The sequence below is a fragment of the Dermacentor albipictus genome, chromosome 10 (genome assembly GCF_038994185.2).
Source record: "Dermacentor albipictus isolate Rhodes 1998 colony chromosome 10, USDA_Dalb.pri_finalv2, whole genome shotgun sequence".
Lineage (NCBI taxonomy): Eukaryota > Metazoa > Arthropoda > Arachnida > Ixodida > Ixodidae > Dermacentor > Dermacentor albipictus.
Genome location: NC_091830.1, coordinates 4,873,118 through 4,897,966, shown reverse-complemented (window position 1 = coordinate 4,897,966; position 24,849 = coordinate 4,873,118). Strand labels below are relative to the sequence as shown.

At 46.2% G+C, this 24,849-nt stretch overlaps 2 protein-coding genes and 1 pseudogene across 3 annotated transcripts in view; 2 read left to right on the top strand and 1 right to left on the bottom strand.

Moving 5' to 3' along the window:
- Positions 1–1,455: 1,455 nt before the first annotated feature.
- LOC139050977 (uncharacterized) lies at positions 1,456–3,709 on the top strand (annotated as a pseudogene).
- Positions 3,710–4,633: 924 nt separating this feature from the next.
- On the bottom strand, positions 4,634–7,984 carry Gart (trifunctional purine biosynthetic protein adenosine-3 Gart). The gene has a single exon (XM_065454434.2). It carries the CDS (start codon positions 7,687–7,689, stop codon positions 4,705–4,707), a length of 2,985 nt encoding a protein of 994 aa, XP_065310506.1. The 5' UTR covers positions 7,690–7,984; the 3' UTR covers positions 4,634–4,704.
- Positions 7,985–17,443: 9,459 nt separating this feature from the next.
- Positions 17,444–24,849, top strand: part of LOC135920319 (uncharacterized) — a 43,375-nt gene continuing 35,969 nt past the window's right edge. For both annotated transcript variants that reach the window (XM_065454529.2, XM_065454528.2), the window contains exons 1-5: positions 17,444–17,748; positions 19,110–19,284; positions 21,853–22,050; positions 22,866–22,999; positions 24,428–24,554. In XM_065454529.2, coding sequence (XP_065310601.1) covers positions 17,605–17,748; positions 19,110–19,284; positions 21,853–22,050; positions 22,866–22,999; positions 24,428–24,554 — 778 coding nt within the window. In that variant the 5' untranslated portion in view covers positions 17,444–17,604. The remainder of the gene's footprint in view (positions 17,749–19,109; positions 19,285–21,852; positions 22,051–22,865; positions 23,000–24,427; positions 24,555–24,849) is intronic.

Here is a 24,849-nt window from a genome sequence, read left to right as displayed (position 1 = left end):
GCTCAGCGCAGACGCCCTCTCCTGGGAGATTCAGTCGGAATCGAAAACGAAACTCGGCGCTTTTCAAGTATCTGAGCTGTTTTTCCTGGGTCTTTACATCTCAAAACAACACCAAAAGCGTCGGGAAACTATGCAGCGAACACACAGGTACAAGTTTGGTCACACAACTGTTATTTAAACGATGTTTCAGTAGCACCCATTATGTAAAGCTCCACGAGAGAACATGCGCAGGCCCCCACAAGACCGACAGAAATGAGATCGAACCAGCGACCTTTCGCGTTGCCTGTAGTGTCAGGGCAAGCGTCACGGTGTTCTGTGGCATCACCCTCTTCCTCAATGCGCGAACAGGTGCTGACTTTGTGTTCTAGTAATGACGTCAATTTTTCTGAAATACAATTTCGCTTAAGAGGAAGCTTTAGCTCGGGTGCTCCTATCTAAATACATGTAAAAGTAGAATTCGTTTTTCTCAGCAACCACTGCACTAAATTTTACGATGCCTGTTGTATATAGAAGAAAAACTTAAAATCTAGTGACTGTTGGTATCGAATTTTCGATTTAGGTCCTTATTTTTTTAATGAAGATTGACAAATATCGCAAATTTTCAAAAAAAAAGAAACTATCAAGTTTACAACTCTAACTCTAAAACGAAAAACGATAATACAATTCTTTGAATTGCATCTAATAGTACGTCTAAAGCGGACAAAATTGATATCCTATGCATGAATCTAAAAAAATTTAGTTATATGGAAATACAGCCTTTGCAGAACCTTTGTAAACAACGTAACAAATTCACGTAAGATATAAAATGATATATCAGGTTTGTCCGCTTTCAATGGTCTAATGGATACCGTTTACAAAACCGCGATATCTGTTTTTGATGCAGAGTTATGAATTTGTAAACTTCGTTCTTCTATTTTCTTCGAACTTCCGAATTTTCGAAAATTCTTTTAACAAGATCCAGGACACATATCGAAATTCCACTTCCAACAGTCACTAGAATTTAACTTTCTCTCTCAAATGCAAGAAACTGCATTAAAATCGGTCCAGGGATTATCTCAGAAAAACGTTTCTGCGTTTTACATGTATTTGAATAGGCCGCGGTGGAGTTGGGCCTGAGCTAAAGGCGCTTCTTTGTAAAAATTATATATTTTTCTTTTTTTATATTCAGAGAATTCCCAAACATTCAAAAATGTTTTGCAGCAAGAATCATGTTCGTATCTTATTTAGTTCAAAAGTTATAGCCAACTTTCGAACAGGTCGTGAACAGTTCTGAAACCGAAACTGATGTGGTTTGGTATACAGAAATTGATAACTCAGCGATAATCAACGGCGTATATTGAAAATTTTCTTTTATGTTTTAATCTTATATTTAAAAGAGTATTCCAAGGCAACATGTAAGGCTTCCTTTTTTTAATTGCATTAAGTTTCCTCAAAGGGGATGCATGACGCTACAAGCATAAGAAGCTAGAAGATGCTACGAGCCACTACAAGCTGTGCTACAAGCGTGCTACAAGAACTCTATGGCTACAAGCGTCTCTGTTGTTTACTTTGCGTGCGCTTCTGTGCGCTCTATATGGCTTTGTGCTACCGCTATGGTGGCTACTACCGCCTTGAATGCTACCGGATTCGTTCTTTTTATAGGTATTATTTTTAGTAGCAACAGTAAGAACATAGGCTGGACGTTTTTATAAGGCATGGCCAAGTTCAGGGTAAAAAGGCAATTGAAACGGAAGTTTCTTGGCAATCGCCACACGATGAATGCTCCGGCCGAAGACCATGCGGACGTGAATGTATCGGCGAGTGCTGCAAAGTTTAGGAACTTGGTGAACAATTGTGAAGTGCCGCTGCAAGGTAATAGGGTTATAGGTATGGAGATCCTATCATCTGTTTTTGCAAAACTGGCCTGCCCGGAATGCAAGAAGACATCGCTCAGATTGGAATGCTCGCAGCTTGGAATATCATGTGCATATGCTGTTCTGTGTGATTCGTGTGCGTATGCACATTCATTTCAATCGTCAGAAAAGGCTGGAAGTGCTATTGAGAATAACGTGCGTCTTGTCTACGCAATGTGTCAGCGGGGCAAGAGATATTCTGGAGCTGTAACGCTGACGTAAGTAATGAACATGCCACCGCCGCCTTGGCATCCTGCCTATCAAAATATAAAGCTGCAGAGACTGTTGCGTCTAAGTCAATGATGAATGCCGTTGCTGAAGTGCGTTGTGTTCTGCAATGCACTGAGTGTGTTCTGTTAGGTGATGGCACATAGCAAAGGCGTGGGCATTCTTCATTGAACCGCTGTGTGTCCTTGATATCCATTGATACTGGGAAAGTTATTGACATAGAAGGTGTATCAAGTAAATGTAGGGCGTGCGATTCGAAAAGCAAGTTGAACTCCTCAAGCACTGAATTTCCGGAGTGGAAGGCAAATCATACCCAGTGCCAAACGAACTACACCGGTAGTGCTGGTGGTACGGAGGCAGTAGGGCTCTATCGTATGTTCGAGCGTGCAGAAAGAAGTCGTGGTTTAAAATATGTAGACTTCTATGGAGATGGCAACTCCAAGAGCCACGCGGCTATAAAGGACATATATGGCGCAAATAGCGTGCGCAAACGAGTGCATTGGGCACGTACAGTCAACCGCAAAAGTTTCCGGGACGCAGGATCTGACAAGAAGCTGAATTCTCGCGAAGCATGGTCACACAGCCTCGAATTAAATGATGCAGTATGTAGTAGCCTTCGCCACCTAGACAGTGATTCATTAAATACGGAGTTTCATGCCTTAACACTGCAGGGATTCACATTTGAAAGGGAAACCGCATCCCGTAAACTTTTGCTGTTGACTGTACAGAAGCGTGTAGGATGCCGACAACGAAAGTTGAAAAAAGAAAGTGTTCGTGGGCTTGGAGGCAAAGAAAAGTTAACGGATGCCCTCATCGACCGTTTGCGGAACTATTATGGTATTGCCATCAGAGCGAATGTAGGAGACCTGCAAGCCATGAAGCAAGCTGCATTAGCGAGCCTGTTTCACTGCACTTCAACAGATGAAACACCAAGGCATGGTCTGTGCCCTCGTGGCACTGAGAGTTGGTGCGGGTTTAACCGCCGAAATGCACTTGGTGGTGGATGCTACAAGCACGAGGGAGGCCTTTCCAATGAGATACTCAACAAAGTGAAGCCGGTGTATACTGACCTTTGTTCAGATGAGCTCTTAAATAAGTGCCTGCATGGAAAAACCCAAAATGCAACGAGAATTTCAACGGTATGATTTGGTAACGGGTACCCAAAGATGTCCATGTGAGCCTGCCCATCCTAGTTTTTGATTTATATGATGCTGTGTGCCACTTCAATGATGGAAACAGAAGTACAGCAGATATTTTGAGCGAAGCAAGCATCGAACCTGGCCACCACACTCTTGTAGCATGTGGCACCAGTGACCAGTACCGTGTGAAGAAGGCCCCGCGTCAATCAACGGGTGAGGTAAAATGGCGCAAGAAAAGACGGCAGCAACAAAAGCCAAAAGAGAGCTCACGGCAGCTAAGGAGGGCCCTAGCTATGGACCTGGTGGATTTTAACTTCCTAGCTCATGGTGATCTTGTTTCTACAAGGGCTGAAAAACTTTAATCTTGTTTTTCTCAAAACTTGATTTCTTGTACTTTCTTGTTGCGCAAACAGTTACAACTTCGAAATGAATAAATGTTTTTCAAGGAAACTTTGCATGCTCGTTCCTTTATTACTAGCCTGTGCAATGAACTAGGATGAATGAAATCGAATGGTAAGTTTTGATGTAATCATGTTTAACATGGAGGAATGCAGGCAAAAATGACATTTTTTTTCTTTGGTATTTTTGCTATAATTTGGTTCCCAATTATATGATGGCAAAGATCCTAGTTAATTGCACAGTCTGGTTAGTTGGCTAACTCTGTGCCAAAAAGTTTACAATTCCTGCTCTCCATTTGCTGGTTATTAATGTTTGCATAACAGCGAAGTTTGGTCAATTTTTTGTCAATAACAAATGCCAGCATGGTTTTTTTTTCACTTTTTTGTGCTTTTGAATGTCATAAAATGGCGCTTTATAAGGTCAATGTGTATAATAATTTAATTGCCAAACCTTTAAAAAAAATTTAGAAATGTGGTGGCACACCTTAACCTCTTGTTACTTTGCGGCAGTGCCTGTAAACAGTTTCGTTTGTGGCACATTTTACACGCTTCTCTACTTTCTTACTGTTCAGTAACGTACATGACGCATGCTCATATGCAATGTGCCAGACATGCAATAGGACAGTTGCATTTTTTAGATTCATGATTTGCAACAGCCAACACTAGAACCAACCTAAATGTTAGTAAATTAAGTGCTCAAAACGGTCCCATCCCATCAAGGCTCTTGTGGCCTATTGATGCACCATAAACAGCCATTTGCACCAATTAAGGGTAGAGTATAACAAACAACTGACTTTGAATTCGTGGTATAGTGGATGAAACAAGCCACTTGCCTAGTTAGTAACAAGTATATACCTATTGTAAGTAAGCAGCATTGCTTAGTGAAGTGAAGGAGGTTCACAATTTAATGCTACAACCCAGCATGTTAGGCAGAAAAAGTGCTGTGTGCACAAATCTGCAAACAGTACACACACCATTTAGGACAAAAATTTAATTCATCCATGTTATATAGTATCTTGACTCGCGCAGCCCTTTCATGTGGTGACTTCAGTCATTTCTAGTGAAAACAATCTTGCCATCAGGTCGAAGAAAAACCTTTCCTTGTGCCACCATTTCCATGGCTTCTGGAAAAACTCTGTGCTCAACCTTCTTCACACGCTCTTGCAAAGTTTCCTCGGTGTCATCTATTTCCACAGTTGTTGCTCCCTGTGCAATGATTGCACCAGAATCAACTTCAGGAACCACATAGTGAACAGTACAGCCTGTGATCTTGACCCCAGCAGCCAGAACTTGCCTGTGAGCATGATGCCCTTTGAAAGAAGGCAGCAGAGATGGATGGATGTTGATGATCTTACCGTACCACTTGTTTATAAACTCTGCTGTTATGATCCTCATGAAACCTGCTAAGCAAATGAACTCCACTCCTGCTGCTGTCAGCGCTTCATGTAGCTTCATGTCATACTCGGCCCTCACTTTGTAACTTTTGTGGCTGATGACCTTAGTTGGTATTCCTGCTCTTTGAGCCCTATGAAGACCTTCCACACCATCCACATTTGAGATGACAAGAACAATTTCAGCTGCGCTTCGCCCTTTCATGTGCTCAATGTGGTCAATAAGGGCCTGAAGGTTTGTTCCTGATCCTGATATGAGCACACCAAACTTTCTCTTTACAATTTTATCAACACGAGTGTTGAGAGATTCCTGAAAGTTTCGAACATTAACTTTTGGAGAGCCCTCTTCAATGGCCATGATCTGTCCAACAATACGTCCTTGTCCTTCCGACTCATCAATGATAGCTTGAGCATCTGATGGAGATGCAATGGCAACCATACCAAGGCCACAGTTGAATGTTCTCAGCATTTCTTCATCACCAATGTTGCCTTCATTGGCCATCCACTTGAACACTGGCTGAATGACCCAATTGTTGCAGTCCAAGAATGCACCATAGCCAGGTGGCAATACCCTTGGTATGTTTTCAGTGAGGCCACCGCCAGTGATGTGAGCAAGGGCTTTGATGTATCCTCTTTTCACAGCCTCAAGAAGCATCTTGATGTAAATTTTCGTAGGAGTGAGCAGGACCTCACCAAGCGTTTTTGACTCTTCAAAAGGTGCTCGGTCGCCATAACGAAGGCCTGCACGCTCCACCACTTTGCGCACTAGGCTGTAGCCATTGCTATGTATCCCCGATGATGGAAATCCAATGATGACATCACCATCCTTGATGTCCCTTCTAGGCAGAACTTTGTCTCGTTCTACAGCTCCAACAGCAAATCCAGCCAAATCATAGTCGCCAATGGCATACATTCCTGGCATTTCTGCCGTTTCACCACCAATTAATGAGCACTTGGCCTGCCTGCAACCTTCAGTTATTCCAGTAATCACTTGCTTTGCAACCCCAGGATCCAGCTTTCCACATGCAAAGTAGTCAAGAAAAAACAGAGGCTCTGCACCCTGAGCTAGGATATCATTTACACACATTGCAACAAGGTCAATCCCAATTGTGTCATGGAAGTGAAAGCTCTGGGCAATCTTCAGCTTTGTGCCAACACCATCGGTGCCCGAGACAAGAATAGGATCTGTATAGCCTGCAGCTTTTAAGTCAAACAGTCCTCCAAATCCGCCAATAGACCCCATTGTACCAGGTCGTTTGGTCGAATCTGTCAGTGCAGTGATGCTCTTTACTAGACGATCACCAGCTGCAATGTCCACTCCAGACATTGAGTATGTCAGTGGATCTTTCTTGGAAACACGGCCAATGGCTCTGAAGGCAATGTCACGCCGGAAGAACTTTCCTTCGAAGTGCACAATCTCTGCACCTAGCTGTGCAAGCTGCTTTGCAGTTCGGAGGTCACTGTGGGTAGCAAGACAGACCATTACACGTCCTCCATTTGTAACAATGTGGTTTTCACTCTTTGCTGTTCCAGCATGAAATATCTGCACCCCATGCTCCCTGGCTTTTTCAAGGCCTGTGATGATTTTACCCTTAGGATAACTTTGAGGGTAGCCGCCACTGGCAAGGACAACACCAACTGCATACAAGTTCTTCTTCCAGACAGGAAGAGCACGTGGAAGGTTGCCCTCAGTGCAAGCCAGCATTGTCTCGTAGAGGTCTGACTCAAGCAAAGGCAATACAGATTCAGTTTCAGGGTCTCCAAACCTACAGTTGAACTCCAGAACCTTTGGCCCAGACTTTGTCAGCATGAGTCCAGCAAAAAGCACACCTACAAACTTTCTTCCATCCTTGCGCAAGCCATCCAAGGTCCTCTGCACGACCTCAACTCTGATCTGCTCCATGACTTCATTTGATACGAGTGGACATGGGCAATACGCCCCCATTCCACCAGTGTTGGGTCCCTGGTCGCCATCTTTGAGTCTCTTGTGGTCCTGTGCAGGCGGCATGACAGCATAGTTGACGCCATCTGAAAAGACCAGCACGGAGATCTCGTCGCCATCCAGTAGCTCCTCGACTACGACGGTGTCTCCAGCTGACCCGAGGACCTTGTCCTTCATGATAGTGTCAATGGCAGCAATGGCTTCCGTCTTATCAGCAGCGACAATGACCCCTTTGCCAGCGGCCAGACCACTTGCCTTGACGACGAGAGCCGGGAAGTCCGCGTTTCTGATGTAGGTCTTCGCGCTCTCCGCATTCTCGAAGTTCTGGTACTGCGCAGTCGGGATGCCGTACTTGGCCATGAAATCCTTGGAGAACGCTTTGCTCGCCTCTATCTCCGCTGCCTTGGCGCTGGGACCGAAGCACTTGACACCAGCCGCTTCGAGGTCATCCGCCAGTCCGCGACACAGGTACTCTTCCGGACCAACGGCTACGAGGGTGATGCCATTCGCCTTGCACCAGTCAACCACCGAATTGTTGCTCTTCACGTTGATGTCGACGTTGACAGCCTTCGATTCGGTGCTGGTGCCAGCGTTCCCCGGCGCAACGTAGATGGTCTGGATGCGAGGCGACTGCGCGAGCTTCCACACGATGGTATGCTCGCGGCCGCCGTTGCCGATGACCAAGACTTTGTCGTACATGGCTGACGACGCTCGGCGCGCACGGTAGCTTCCAAGAAAGCCGTTGGCGACCTCTCCCTTCACGCGACACACTCACGGAGCGGGCCCGTGCGCAAGTGGTGGCTTCTCGCTTGCGCCCCGTCGCCGCCGGGTCTGGAATGATGGGAAACAGAGGGTAATTGAAGCGGCTCAGGCCATACGTGATAAGATAGCAAGACGACGGGCCCCGTCGGCGACGGCGGTCAGTGCGCGGACGAAGGCGTTTCGCAGGCTTCGCCACCGCGTGCTTCCAAACGCGCGGGCGCGCCACGCGATTTAGCGATAACAACTTGGACTGGTAGCGCCATCCGGCGTCGGTATTTGCGTCTCTTTATGTAAACCGTTTCGCTCTGTAGCTTTGTAGCAGTGCATGTATTAGTGCTTTATTAAGCAGCACGTGTAAACAATGGGCAGAGGAACACGCTGCTTATGAAGCTTGTAAACCATCTAGGAAGAAGGGGACAAACGTGTCACAAACCAAGCGGTACTATTGTAAATGTTTGCTTCGCTTTCATTTCGCCCGCGTCCGCGGCTATCACTTGCGCGGGTCGCAGAATGGCCTTGGTTTGAGAGGGGAGAAAGCCGTCCGTCGGGTAAGAGGACTACCTGCCAGGAATACGAGAACAGGGGGCGGAAAACGCGTTGGCGCGCCGACGCGCTTCTGAGAGCGTACTGATGCCGTGGACGTTAATCGGCGCCTGAACGAATCAATTACGACTGCTTCTTACATTTGCTTCACCACGTGTATATAGCCTTTGGGCGCACATGGAACGACACCGAACTACATTCGTCAACAATCTAAAGGCTGCAGAAGAGCACGCATTTGGTCTGGTTGGTTCATGATTACGAGCAGTAAGACAGCGCTAAACTATAGGACAAGGAGAGGGACACAGACAACAGCGCTGTTGTCTTAATTTAATTTAATTATGGGGTTTTACGTGCCAAAACCACTTTCTGATTATGAGGCACGCCGTAGTGAAGGACTCCGGAAATTTCGACCACCTGGGGTTCTTTAACGCCACCTGAATCTATCGCTGTTGTCTGTGTTCCTCTCCTTGTTCTGTTGTTTAGCGCTGTTTTACTGCTCGTGACCTAAATGCTGTTTGGCGATACAGAATATGCAATTCGCTTGTGTTGGTCGGCATAATCGTTTGGCAATTCCGCTATGGTAGCCACCATAATTCCGCTGTGCCACCTCTGAGATTCTCAATAAGTGAGCGTGCTTTTGCGAGTCCCGCCAAATTCTTCAAAAGTTGTCGAGCAAGACGGTGACAAAAACTGTTCGCAATTCCTGAAGATGCTGCAATTGGTAATGTTCTTTTTTCTGAAGACGATTTAATCAAAGCCCTCTAGGATTCGATATTGTAATGAATTAATTATATATATTTATCAGCATGTTGTCATAATGTCTCCTATATTACTGAGAGCGCATTGGCGAAATTCTGCCGTGGGGCCTGTGCGGATATTCCGCTCTTTCTTTTTTTTTTTTCGCAGCGTCACTGAGCCAAACGACATCCGTAAAAGATTGCTCTGTTGTCGAGCATGCGATCTTTCAACGAGTGATCGACATGGGAGCCTGAGATCATCACCTGTTTTATGCTCTCAGAAACAGTGTTTCACTAAAGTAATTAATATAGTAAAAACCGCAGTTTTTTTCTTCGTCCTCCCTCATCTCCTTCTTTATTATTGTTTCTGGCAGCCTTCGGCGGGGCCGGCTGTCTCTTTACACCCGCCAAATAGGAAATTACAGATCTGCCACCACATACGGATACAGTTCGTATGGAGTCATAAATGTGCACGTTCGCTGCATAGATATAGGAACACATTTTTATGGCTTTAAGATGCGGTTGTGTACGGTATAGACAATTTTAGGTGCACCCCTCCATTCCAGGTAAGGCCATTGCAGTTCGTATAAGAGTTCTCGTTGGGCAAGTTCGTATTCGCACCAGCACCGAACATATAGCTATTAGAAGAGAGAGAGGAATATAGGAAGGCAGGGATGTTAACCAGTCAAAGCTATTAGAAGAGGCGCAAATTAACTTTATATACTATGATTTATACGTGTACGTGCGCGTTAATTTGCATTACCTCGTCTAATAGTTCGCAAGTACTATTGAGCCCTTCGCACTCGTCACAGAAACTGACAAAAAGTTTGGTTGCTTTGATTAAACGTGCTCATTAACGCTATTACTGCATTATATATCTTCATTTGATAGGTATTTATTATTATGGCTATCTTCATTATATATCTAGCGTTATATATGCTATTCTTATTCCTTATTATATCTTCTATTTAGTGTGGTCCCATCGTACCGAAGGCGTCCTACAATAAATCCCGATTTTACGCAAATTTCCTTGTTGCGAGTAAATTATGATTGTACAGCGGCTATTGTAAGCTTAGATGTTTTTGTAATGTCTAAAGAACGAGATGTGTTCATCCCCTGTCTCAGCAATGCTTCTGATCGAGACAACTGGTGACAAATCGCTGCGGATTTCTCTTCCTTAGCATACGTTCGTGGCATGCGTACCAGCTACGTGAACATCGCAGCGTCGCCATCGCGAGATCGAGTTGCGCGTACTTCACGTTGACGGCCCTGTCGCCGGTGGGGGCATCCTATAAGTAGGACATTAGGCAGTATAACAGCAGGAGCGTGGTGGCGCAACCCACCACCCCGTTCCAAAGAAGGCGCTGATAACATCCATCCATCCATCCATCCACACAGTGGAAGTTTTCGACGAAGAGATTCGAATATCGTGAAACTTACCAGCACTGATGACTAATAAGGTACCAGGTGTTTCAGCGAAAACTTTCGAAATTTTTGAAAGGTTGCCTGTGGCAGATAGCACAACTCTAGTTCATCCGCTGGTCTACTCGAAGAGGCGGACACTGCTTGCAAAAAAAAAAAAAAATGAAATGCATAATCGACTAATAAAACCCTAATTAAGTTTTTAACTAATTAAATTGTGGCCCGTATTGCAACTTACAAATTCTAGCCACGGAGTTCGCAAGGCGGACACAACTGGAACTAATTCTCTGGATGGCACCAGTTTCGAGATATTAATTCCCCAACTTTGCGGAGAAATGCATTGGCGTTCCAGTTACTTTCTTAACAAAACGTCGTTTTATGCATTGAAGCTCAAAAATAACTGGAACGGCAATAATATATATATATATTGATGGGAACATGTCAATCTTCAATCAGCAAGTTCACAAAATTCTAAAGAAGAGGCTTCATTCGTTACTTCAGCCTATGGTCCTTCTGTATACTTTAACAATGCTCTTCTGGTTCGTAATATTTATTAACCATGATTTATTCATTATTTATTTGTTTATTTCATTATATACTACAGCATATATCGCCCGCATTTCGACAAGAGCGCTGTCTGTCCTGTTTCAGCAACATTGCAAGCGAGTCGCGAACGTCGCGTCATAGTTCCATAGCGTTCGAAGCTCGTTTATACACAACACCGACATTGAGACAGTATTCGCTGACAAGACAACCGTTCGCAACAATACACGCACCACGCGCACACACAAGTGGCTGCGGTCTGGCGATTGCAGTCTCGCGTCTTCCGATAGTGGCGACGCAGTTGCCTGAGCACTGAGCGTGTTCTTATCGTTATCTCTCGCAGACGGCCAGCAAGCTCTTGACGAGCGTCTGCTTTCGACGCCGCACTAGCAGAGATGACTAGACATAATGCGCCCAAGACACTGCAGGCCGCCTGAGATAATCGGTTCACCGGCCTAAGGGGCTGCATGCTCTCAGATAAATGCCCCTCCACCCTTCTCCCATGACGTCTAACCTTTTACCGAATAGAATGCTTCGGTGTCAATTACTTTATGCGGCACTTCGTGCCGTATCTTGTAACGATTATTTCCCTTCTATATCATATGCCCAATGATATACATTTATCGTCCGACGCGCTGAGTGGACGATCCCGGCGACAACGGCGGTGATATGGCATGTCAATCGATGAGGAAGGGCGAATGTAATGAGACGCATTGTAATTTTAATATTATTCCTTTTAAAAAGCTGTCACGACTTGTGTGAACTTCATCATCATCAGCAGCAGCCTGGCTACGCCAACTGCAGGGCAAAGGCTTCTCCCATATACTACCCCGGTCATGTGCTAATTGTGGCCATGCTATCCCTGCAAATTTCTTAATCTCATCCGCCCACCTAACTTTCTGGCGCCCCCTGCTACGCTTGCCTTCTCTTGGAATCCAGCCGTAACCCTTAATGTCCATCGGTTATCTTCCCTCCTCATTACATGTCCTGCCCATGCCCATTTCTTTTTCTTAATTTCCACTAAGATGTCATTAACGCACGTTTGTTCCCTCACCCAATCTGCTTTTTTTCTTTTCCCTTAACGTTACACCGATCATTCTTCTTTCCATAGCTCGTTGCGTCGTCCTCAATTTAAGTAGAACCCTTTTCGTAAGCCTCCAGGTTTATGCCCCGTAGGCGAGTACTGGTAAGACACAGCTGTTATACACTTTTCTTTTGAGGGATAATGGCAACCTGCTGTTCATGATCTGAGAATGCCTGCCAAACACACCCCAGCCCATTCATATTCATCTGATTATTTCAGTCTCATGATCCGGATCCGCGGTCACTACCTGTCCTAAGTAGATGTATTCCATTACCACTTCCAGTGCCTCGCTACCTATCGTAAACTGCTGTTCTTTTCCGAGACTGTTAATCATTACTGTAGTTGTCTGCAAATTAGTTTTTAGACCTACCCTTCTACTTTGCCTCTCCAGGTCAGTGAGTATGCATTGCAATTGGTCCCCTGAGTTACTAAGCAATGCAATATCATCAGCCAATCGCAAATTACTAAGGTATTCTCCATTTACTCTTATCCCCAATTCTTCCCAATCCAGGTCTCTGAATACCTCTTGTAAACACGCTGTGAATAGCATTGGAGAAATCGTATCTCCCCTCTTTATTGAATTTTTGTTGCTTTCTTTATGGAGGACTACGGTGGTTGTGGAGCCACTATAGATATTCTTCAGTATTTTTACATACGGCTCGTCTACACCCTGATTTCGTAATGCCTCCATGACTGCTGAGGTTTCGACTGAATCAAGCGCTTTATAGTAATCAATGAAAGCTATATTTAAGGGTTGGTTATATTCCGCACATTTCTCTATCACCTGATTGATAGTGTGAAAATGGTCTATTGTAGCCTTTACGGAATCCTGCCTGGTCCTTTGCTTGACAGAAGTCTAAGGTGTTCCTGATTTTATTTGCGAATACCTTAGTAAATAGTTTGAAGGCAAATGACAGTAAGCTGATCGGTCTATAATTTTTCAAGTCTTTGGCGTCCCCTTTCTTATGGATTAGGATTATGTTACCGTTCTTCCAAGATTCCGATACGCTCGAGGTCATGAGGCATTGCGTATACAGGGTGGCTAGTTTTTCTAGTACAATCTGCTCACCATCCTTCAACAAATCTGCTGTTACCTGATACTCCGGAGCTGCCTTCCCCCTTTCCATAGCTCCCAAGGCTTTCTTTGCTTTTTCTGGCGTTAGTTGTGGGATGTCAAATTCCTCTAGACTATTCTCTCTTCCATTAGCGTCATGGGTGCCACGGGTACTGTACAAATCTCTATATTACTCTTCGGCTACTTGAACTATCTCATCCATATTAGTAATGATATTACCGGCTTTCTCTCTTAGCGCATACATCTGATTCTTGCCTTTTCTTAGTTTCTTCTTCACTGCTTTTAGGCTTCCTCCGCTTCTGAGAGCATGCTCAATTCTATCCATATTATACTTCCTTATGCCAGCTGTCTTACGCTTGTTGATTAACTTGGAAAGTTCTGCCAGTTCTATTCTAGCTGTGGGGTTAGAGGCTTTCATACATTGGCGTTTCTTAATCAGATCTTTCGTCCCCTGCGATAGCTTACCGGTATCCTGTTTAACGAAGTTACAAACGACTTATATTGTAAACTCCTTAATGATGCCCATAAGATTGTCGTTCAATGCCTTTCAAGGTCCTTTCAAGGTCCTCTTCCTGAGTTAACGCCGAATACCTGATGTGTAGCTTGATGCGGAATTCCTCTGTTTTCCCTCTTACCGCTAACTCATTGATCGCCTTCTTATGTACCAGTTTCTTCCATTCCTTCCTTAAGTCTAGGCTAATTCGACATCTTACCATCCTATGGTCACCGCAGCGCACCTTGCCGAGCACGTCCACATCTTGTATGAGAGTATCAATCAATCAATCAATCAATCAATCAATCAATCAATCAATCAATCAATCGAACAATCAACCAATCAATCAATTTTATTTACCAGAAAAAAAAAGAAACTGCAGGGACACCTGGGCAAAAAGCTGTCGCAGCAGCTTGACGGAGGGCTTTGGCTATTTGGCTATTTGGCCTATTTGAAGGCTTGACGAAGTCTATTTCATTTCTAGTCTCGCCATTTGGGCTCCTCTACGTCCACTTTCGGCTATATATATATATATATATATATATATATATATATATATATATATCCCGCTTGCGGAAGAAGGTATTCATTATCCTCATATTCTTCCGTTCTGCACACTCTGCTAATTACTCTTCCCTGCTATTCCTAGAACATATGTCATATTCCCCGGCTGCCTCGTCTCCAGCCTGCTTCTTGCTTACCCTGGCATTGAAGTCGCCCATCAGTATATTGTATATTGTTTTGACTTTACCCATCGCCGATTCCACGTCTTCATTGAAGCTTTCGACTTCCTGGTCATCATGACTGGTTGTAGGGGCGTAGGCCTGTACGACCTTCAATTTGTACCTCTTATTAAGTTTCACAACAAGACCTGCCACCCTCTCGTTAATGCTCGATAATTCCTGTATGTTACCAGCTACATCCTTATTAATCAGGAATCCGACTCCTAGTTCTCGTCTCTGCTAAGCCCCGGCAGCACAGGACGTGCCTGATTTTTAGCACTGTATATGCTTCTTTTGTCCTCCTAACGTCACTGAGCCATATTACATCCCATTTACTGCCCGCTGATTCCTCCAATAGCACTGCTAGACTCGCCTCACTAGATAAGGTTCTAGCGTTAAACGTTGCCAGGTTCAGATTCCAATGGCGGCCTGTCCGGACCCAGAGATTCTTAGCACCCTCTGACCCTCTGTTTCGTCGCAGGTCCTGTGTAAACTGTGTAAACTTACATGTGTAAACATACATTGTTTTAAATTGTCTTTCATTCTTTCTTTCTTCTAATCGTTATTTCCGGTTTCTCTGTATATTCGTCAGCTGAGCGAGAAGCAGCAGCACACCTTACTCATGATACCAACATCTCCTAAACACACACTTATAAGCTATGGTGAAATGAAGAAAAAATAAAAAATATAACCGCCCAAGCACTCCGTGTAGATGTTTAACCAGTGAAGCTGAAACATGCGGCCCCGGTGTTTATCACTGGGTTAATCCTGACGGTTCATTAAACGACGGTTTGGTAGGCTGGCGAGTCCTCGGTAAGCATTTTCTGCTTGCGCTCGGCTGCTCGAGCCTGCTCTTATGCCAGGGCTGCAGCATCGGCACGGCGTTGACGAGCTCGTTCCCAGTTCTGCTCGCGGCGTTGCTGGTCGAAATCTGGCTGCTCCTCAGGATTAGGTATGACGCGTGGCCTGCCCATTTCGGAGCCGGAGTTAGTGACAAGAAGCAGTTCGAGAAACTATCTGGACTTGTTGAAATTAATAATACCCCATCTCGATAAACCTACATCGTTATCTGAAGAGTACACGCGGAGTCGTATGTGAGCAAGATCTCCTAGACTTGAGTGAAACCGAGCTGCTTGAAGGCTGTAAAGAACAGCACGTGACAAATGTCCAAAGAGTAAAGATCAGGCGGGATGACAAAGAGATCCCCACTAAGCACCTAATTTTGACATTCTGCACAAGCACTTTACCAGAATATATTGAAACAGGCTATATGAAAATCCAACTTAGATCCGACATTCCGAAACCGCGCCGCTGTTTTAAGTGCCAGCGATTTGGTCACGGCTCTCAGAGCTGCCGGGGCCGTACCACATGTGCAATGTGCGCGTCATACGACCAACCTGCCGATAATTGTACTGAGGCACACCATTGCGCAAACAGCGAGGGTGACCACACTGCATACTCCCGGTCATGTCCTTCTTGGAAGAGGGAAAAGGAAATAATTGCGCTCAATATCAAGGAGAACATTTGCTTTCAAGAAGCGCAAAAGCGTATTTCTTTCCTCCATACCGCAGGGTATGCTGGTGTGGCGCGTCGGGGGGCGACACCACATCAGACTGGGGCATCAGCCCGGTCCACAAAGAGTGGCCGCAGCAGTGCCCCTAGCGCCCCAGGCGACCGCAGCGAGCTCTGCTGCGCCGTCTCTAAAGGAGGGCCCATTGACCTTTGGGTTGGTGGCTTCCAAGGCTTTGCTTTTCGAGGCAAGGCCTACATTGAAAACACCCCGTTCTATAAAGCGGAAGTTCAGCGGTTCCCAGGAGTTGATGGACGCAACTACAAGCCAGGCGGCGCATTCAGCGCCTCGGGAGCGGCGCGATTCTCGTGACCGCTCCAAGACAAACTCCGGCTCACGGGGCCTGGAAAGGCTCCATAAAACGTGGTTCCTCTTGACATACAGCACAAAGACACAAACGGTATGGCTCCACAAATATTACACTGGAACGTGAGAGGTCTTATCCACAACCTCGATGGTATCAAATAACTTTTACACAAATACAATCCAAAGGTGCTGTTTGTTCAGGAGACACGTCTTAAATCTACACAAACAAACTTTCCCAGGCAATACGCTGTTTTCCGGAAAGACCAAGACGATGCAGTTGCATCGTCCGGCCGGGTAGCAATACTAGTCGACAGAGGCATTGCTTGTCGGCAAATGCAACTCCGAACTTCACTGGAGGCAGTTACTATCGAAGCAGTGCTATTCAATAAACTAGTCGTCATCACATCTGTATACATCCCCCCAAAGTTATCAACTCTCTAGAACAACATTTCAAAGCTTTATGGATGAGCTCCATCATCCTTACATAGTCGTCGGTGATCTAATTAAACGCGCATATTACTGTGGGGCGACTGTCGCTGTGATGCGAGAGGACGGCTTATAGAAAATCCTATTCTCTTTAAGTGCCTATTTGCTTAACAATAAAAAGCAACACTATACAGCTCTACACATAAAACATTTTCTTCCATAGACCTAAGGATAGCGTTCAGCACAATTGTGCCATTTCTAGAGTAGGATGTCATTAATAACCCTTATGGAAGTAGTCACTTCCCCATCGTTCTAAACCTTAAAAAACAAACTGAGGGTCCTGCACATGTTCCTCGATGGAAAGTTGATTCAGCCGAATGGATGAAGTTTCGCGAACACAGCTACCCTGGAATGATATCTGTGAAAGTCTAGACGATGCAGTAGCATACATAACAGCATTCATTATTGATGCTGCATCAGTATGTATTCCCAAAACAAATGGGTCGCCCTCGAAACAACGTATTCCATGGTGAAATGAGGAGTGCAAAGAAGCCCGGAAAAAGCAAAACAAGGCTACCAAGCAAAAAGAAACTGCTGCACTCACCGTCCGGAAGTATCACAAAAAAGTGATAACAATTCACTGCAGTTCTGCCGCCGAATAAACGTGACGTCATCCACGATTACGCTCCTCCTGACGTCGGGAGGCCCTGGAGAACGATGATTGGCCGCCACAAGGTGCAGGCGCTCACTTAAAAACTAGCCAAGGGGCGTTGCCGCTGTTTCCATCTTTGTCCGGCGTCGCGGCGGTACCCCGCGGCAGTCTTCTAGAACAGTGCGCTGTTCTGGTGGACTCTAAACTCCGAAGACTCGCGCGACAGTTTAAGGGCGGACAAAGAGCCCTTGTGTACGCCTCTGCCAAAAAGACGAGAGAATGCTGAACAGAAAACGAGGCACTCGCGGTGCTCTTGCAGCGGTCGCTGTTCGGACGAAGCCGTGTAGGCTGACGTGCATGGACGACCTGAAGATGTGCCTGCTTTGGGCATTCCTGGCGTGCTTATGGAACTGCGGTGCAGCGGTGAGCAAATAAGCGTACTCCATTAGAAACTTTCCTCTATTCACTCAGGCCTCCTGTCCGGAATCCTGGGCGCAGTGCGATTTTGTTAGCTCGGGCACGTATCGATGCGACGTGCGCTCGTAGAACTACCTGAAGTGCTCTTCTGTTTCTCTTCGTTCAGCTTGCATCTTAGTACTAGTGCAGGTATGTCCTCCCCGTTAGCTTTCAATTAAAGTTATTATTAAACCTTTGCTTCGCGTACTTCATGTACCTGTAGGCATTTAACGTTTGCTTCCACAAGTGAACTGAAGTAGCCGAAAAGAGCTATTCAGCTCCCCCCCGTCTTCCAGAATGGTGCGGCCTACATTATATTCGGTGCTAGCCATAAGCGGCCTTTAAGTCTTCTCTGCTTATCAGAAATTACGTTAGCGGACATAATGCCAACAATGCGTCCGCTTTGTAGAAACGTGTTTTTTGAGGATCGTCCTCTCGCGTTGGCAGAACACATTTCATTAGACTTTCCGCCTGTGAGCTACTGAAATTTCTTGGGCTATACAGCTTCCAGTTAGCAATGAAGTTTATCTGAGAGCGCACAGCTTCGGTGGCAAGCTGTTATTACTCGTCTCGGCGCTGTATCCGAGGGCACAATACCGTGTGCACCGTACATGTGCGTGGCTCTCGTGAGCATCCGTGACTGTTTTACTACAAGGGAGGCCCTTGGACGAAAGTGGGTGTTGCGATTGTACGTATATATCAACGCTGCAGTTAGGTGGCACGAGGTGTTTCCTATACCTCTTAGCACAGCGTCGCGGGCTAAATTTCCGACCGCGGCTACCGCATTTTGGAGATGGGATATGAAAGCACTCGTCCACTTTGCTTTGGGAACATGCCAAAGAAGCCCGGGTGGTGAAAATTAGTTCGAGAGAGAGAGAATACTTTTACTGAGCCCTTAGTAAAGGTTGGTGCGCGCTGGCACCAGATGGGTTCTTCTCAGGTCTCATATGCGTCCAGCAGTTCCTGGCCCCTATCCGCCAGCGCGAGCTGGGTTGGTAGGTCGGGGCTGGACAAGGTCTCCCATCGCTCCGGGTGGGGGGTCATGGATCATGGGTCAATGAAAGGTCATTGGAGTTATACCTTAATTAGTATGGTAATTAGTCTGCTGAATGCTTGCTTAAACTGAAAGTTTAAACTTAAACTGAAACTTAAACTTTCTCCAGCGTACCAAAAAAAGTTACCAAATGTGCTAAAACTCCCGCTTAAATCAGAATTTTTAGATATCAGAACAGCATATGATACGCTACGAATAAACTCAATTCGTCAACCTAGCTTTTGAACTAGCAGTCTAAAACCCCTGGCAACACGTTTTCTCCCTTCTCTCTCAGGCGGAATTGCCTGCTGCGATGGAGTCCCGGCTGTCGCAGGCTGCGCTGCAAGTAATTCGCAGCCACACGGCGCCGGCGTCCTATCCGAGCTCCAGCGTCGTTCCGCAGTTCGTCGGCGACGAGCGGCTCATGCATTCCAACTTCAGGACAAAGTCCAGCATCGGAGATCGCGAAGGTACACGCCCGCCACGGAAATGGATTCGCAGCGATTTATTTTGACATCTTTGTCAGTTCTCGGATGCATGAGTTGGGGCGTTTCTGCTTTCGCCTGTATTGACCAAGCGTCTGTTCCGGTTACCTGTAATACTGAACTTTGATAGCAATGTAAGAAACTTGTACAAGGATGAATAAAACGGGTAACTTAGCAGTGTGGTAGCTGCACGCTATTCTTTTAACTTCCCTTTTTATGCAACGCAGTAAGAGTCCTATATCGGCAATTCAGCCAGTGTCCGAGCAGCGAATATTCCATTGGGTAGGATGAGGAATCTTAAATAGTTGAGCATGTGTCAATCATCCAAAACAAGTCCATCGCGCTCGTTTTGTTTTGGTGTAGGGTGCCCTTGATGCAGTGTCCTGAGTAGCGTAACTGCATTTTATTACATCACAAATGGCCGCCGCCAATGTGCCCGTCGCCCGGCATGCTTTTGCTCTTTACTGTAATTCGCCTGATGCTGCCGTACAGAAACAGTTGACCTATACGCAAAGCACCTCTAGAGCGTGCAGTCTGCAAAAGCGCGTTGGTTCACGCAACACCGATACGCTTGGTCGAATAACGTGAATTGGCACGATGTCGCGTCCCTAATCGGAACGACTCTGAGTCATCTTACGTTATACAGAGCAGCGAGACTACTCGTCAGCTGACGAGACGTTGAACGAGATCGTGCGAACGCACACATCCCCGCGCCTATCATCATAGCGTCGTCTGCTCAGGCTCAAGCCCAAGAACGTCTCGCAGCCATCAGTTCAGTGCAACACATTGTGAAACATTTAAGATGTGAAAACGGACAAGGAAGCCAGATGAATCACAGGGAAACGAACTGTTGTGTTCAATGTAAATGTAGAATTCGGGAACAGGGAAATGAAAGCGAACGAAAAGACTAATGTGGTAATGTGGTTGGCAAATTTTGAGTTGTATTCATTCGAGTTGTATTCAATACGCACCAACTCGCCTAACAAGTTCTTCTCAGCTGTATACACACGATGGAGCAAACTGCGATTTGAGCTTGCAGATTGCACACCACGTGATCATCCGTAAACCGTTCCCGGCCGCAGTGCTCCTTCGGTGCGCGCTTAGCGATACGGCGGACAGCCGTGCAGTACTTTTGCTTTTCGGCGCCGTCCGAGTTGGAACAGACTTGCTTCATCCGTGCGGTAAGCCTCTGTCGTGCGGATACTATCTGCACAGTGAATCTATGAATGTCTCACGTCACGTCACTGATTCGTCCGTGATCACGTCCGTCGTGTGAATGCAGTAAAGTGCGAGTGGTATATTAGACTTCTTTTTATAATACTAAAAAAGAAGTCACTCTTACTGCTAGAAGACGCTTCATAAGCCAGAAAAAACGCAAAAATGAGAGGCGTGTGGCGACGCCGCCTTGAAGTTGCTGCACCATCTTGGCATGACGTCATGATTTTGACGTGGTCTTCTCGGACCTAGTTTACTGTTTATCGATAAAAATGAACAAATTTTCATGCGAAATAAGCTAACTGACGTTAGCAAGTTATATATGCAATCTCTCCAGAAGGGGATAACCGGGGTGCCCAATTTTTATTAATCATAATGTAAGAAGCTAACAATGACATCAAAGAAAACATACAAGAAATTACTTGTATTTACTAGTTGAATTAAACAAATGATAAATTTATGGAAGTGACAGTGAACGAAAAAACAACTTGCCGCAGGCGGGGTGCAATTCCATGTCTTAACGTTACGCGTGCGATGCTGTACCAATTGAGCTACCCGGCGCCGGTTTCCCATCCAATTTCTTGGGTATCTGTTTTACTACTAGAACTAACCCTGGGAGTGTTAGCTAACGAGGGTCTAGAGTCCGTGAACATTGATGCCTTCAGGTGGCATGTGGATTTATTCGCCGGTTAGGTAACCGTTGGACCATTAGGGTTAGAGTGGGTACCAAGAGAAGGGAAACACAGTCGAGAACGGCAGAAGACTAGGTAGAGCGATGGAATTAGGAAATTCGCGGGCGCTAGTTGCAATCGGTTGGCGCAGGACAGGGTTAATTGGAGATCGGAGGGGGAGGCCTTCGCCCTGCAGTGGACATAAAATAGGCTGCTGACGATGACTTCACCCAAAAAGATCACACTCGTGACGCCTGCGGCAGAAAGGATGTTCCACATCCGCCGCCAAGGTTTGCGAGTGGTGGCGCTAAAGCCCCTTAATTAAACTTCGTAAAGCAGCGACTCTCCGCCTTCACTCCTCCTAGTCTCCCCTCCCTTTCGCTCTTCCTCCTCGACCGTCGCGCCGCCTACACTGCTCGAGCGTAGCAACGGCGCCAACATGCGCTCCTCGCCACTCCGTAGACGCTTCTCGAGCAAGGGCTCACGTGATGCTATTAGGCCAATAGCGACGCAGTGATTTAGTGTCCTTACTGATGTCCGTTCAAGGAACATGCATTTGTGAATTCTGCAGTAAAATTGGTTACGTGGTGTATATATTCAGTAGTGCGTTAAATATGGTAGTGCTCGCTTCTATTTGTTGATTGCAGACTTTTCCTCTTTCGTTCAGAGCTGGAAGTGACAAAGTTGATGCTTTCCGGAGTGAAGACCGACGTGTACGGTGCCGTTCGCTGGACGCATCTGCATCACAACCACTCGGATCACGTGATGGCTGTGGCCCGAAACAACGTCCACCTCTGGCGATTCACCAACCCGAACGTGGAGCTGCTAACTCGGAACGCCATGTTCCGCTTCAGCTCCGGATCCGGTGAGCAAGCGTTATTCGACAGGGCGCATAGAAGACATTCACACTGAGCTGTTGGGTGTACGTCTACCTCCAGTGCAGACTCATCGCGTAGCGCAGTCATGGTCGACAAGGTGACTCAATATGCATGTAATTCCTCGTGGATGTATTTACCTGATGGATTTGCCATCTACAGTGAATTTTCTCACTGGGATGACTGGCAAGGAATCGGACTTTCGTTGTGAGGCAGATCAATTCACTTGTGTACGAATCTGTACATATAGTTTCTTCACCTCGCTCATCTTTTTTCATCATTGCACCAATGTTTAGGAATGTCTGCCCAACAGTGCACATGTTCCCTTGAGAATTCCACATAAATCTACAGGCGCCTTCTGGATAATGCAGCACATGCTGAACGTTCATCGCACGGCGCACACTATAGCGCTGCTCCAAAGTTCTCCTGCTCAGAAGCTCATTTGCCGATTCTCGAACTGAATTTTGAAGTGGTTGTCTGTCACTATTACAACAAAAACATCAACGAGATCAGGGGCTTCAAATGTTCCACGTACGCTTATACGTCGAATATGTGGCTGTTATAACAATATCGTTTTCTTTGTCTCGATCATGCTGTGCCAAATGACTTTACATCTCCTTGATTTCTGCTAATTTTCGTGTCCCTAATTTGTTAACTGCGTTTACTTACGGTTACTACCTGATCATGTAGTTCTCCGTTAGAACCGGTGACGTGAATTTTCATGCTATTATACTGCTACTGACGCAAGCTTGTTGGCCACGATTCGGATATACAAATGTTTCACCCTCTGGTACACGCTTTGCAGATGACATCGTTGATGCCACAGTGTTCCTCCGCAACGAAAGGAACTTCCAGAGCATGTTCCTCGTCCTCATCATCCGCACTGGTCTGACTGCGAAGCTGGTCGCCTACGAAGTGGACGCCGCTGGAGAATCGTTGGTCAGTCCCTGCATAGGCTCAACGTGTGCCCTGCGCCTTTGCGCGCTTTGCTACGTGTGCCGAAAGGACGCCTTTAATCCCTGTCTCCTCGATAGAATGTCGTTGTAGTTCCGAGTTTTTCCGTCGGTTTGGTGTGGGCTTATGGTCAAATGAATGAACAGGACTGGCGACTCCTCCGTGCTAGTTAAACTACGATTTATGTTGCAGTCACGTGTGATAAACATAATTGTTATATCACTCACACGGCACGCCTTTCCTGCGCTTTGATGTGATAAAAACCACCCTTATTGCCGCATTTGCGATTATAGCACTGTTTCAGTTCTTCGATTGAAATTGGGATGTAGTTCGACCACTGAGACCGGTCACGTACGTCATCCCAGTGTGAATGAAGCGCTTGCGTTGTACTTCTAATAGTATTACGAATATAAGACTATATTTTCGCCGTAATGCAAGTAACATAGCGCAGTATGGACGAGGGACAAGTCAAGAGAGGACAAGCGCATACATAGCGCTTGTCCTGTCTCGACTAGTCTCTCGTCCTTACTGCGCTATGCTACTTGCATTACGATGAATAACCAACATGCCCAAACTTATTCCCTTCTGATATTTTCACACGTCGCGCTTGAAAACGGGCAAGCTTTACTGCAGCCGAATTCCACAGGTAAACCCCTATTTTTTTTTTTTAGATGCACGTGACCTGAGTGTGAATGTGTGCAGGCATTCGAGTAACCGAACGAGCGACTAGTTGTCTGTGGCTGTTCCCTATACCTGAAGTATAGGGAACAGCCAGAAAGTTCTAAAGCCCGGTCGTTCGTCATTTTCCGAGCGGTTTGGTTCTTTGCCGCCTGGTGGTTAAGCTCAACCACCACGCTTCCGCGTTTTGCGAAAAAGCCGACCTCTATTCTTGGAAGGCGGCACGTGAACATGAGTGTGGGCGAGCCTGCTTGGGAGCGGGAAACGCAACAGTAAAAGGGGCGGCCGGACAAAGCTGACAAACGGCCTGATCAGTCACCGCGATGCGCTACACCCTTACTAGCCGCGCTCCCCGGGCGGGCCTGCGCGGGAGCGCACGGCTGTAACGATTCGCGCAAGACATTCTATTCAAGGTCTTGTTATTGGTCTAGTTAGTACATACCTGCACTAAATCTAAGCGCGAGACCATACAAATGTGCCTGCCTTTTTTTTTCTAGCGCCATTTGTTTAGGTTCAGTTTGTCACACTTCATGCTCGCGGCCTACAGTCGCGTTACGGACCATCGGCTCGAGTTGTAATTGTCCTCACCTCGCATTATGCTCGTAGTTGCGCTATATTTGTGCAAGCAAATGACTCTTCTTTTATTGCGTCACCTGAAAATCGTCGATGCGTGTGTGCTTCTTTATTTTTGGGCTCTGCGCAATGTAGTGTCCACTCGCACCTCTCTGGTTGCAGCTCTACTCGCTGCAGCTGAGCGAAGTTCCCGTGAAGGTGCGATGGCTCCAGTCCCAGCAGGAAGGAGCTCTCGTCCTTCTGTTTCCTTCCGTATACGCGGACGTCGGTTTCACGGACATACGCCAAGGTGACGCTAATTTCCCGGCCTCTTAGCAGTGGAGTGCTTTAGCTCAGACGCAGCTGTTTCTAACCTGCGTTTGAATATCGAGCAATCGGTGTTCAGATTGTGCAGCCTTCAAACTGTTGTGAACGAAACTTGTTGCAGTTAGGTCATATTGCGACAACTAATGCGGCATGGCTACCGCTTGGGTGTTTATATTTAACTGCTGAGAAATTGTGGAACGTGAACTTTACGTGCGTAGCTTCTGGGAAAATGATTGAGGAGTGAGGAAGCTATGCCTTCACATACAATACTATGTAAG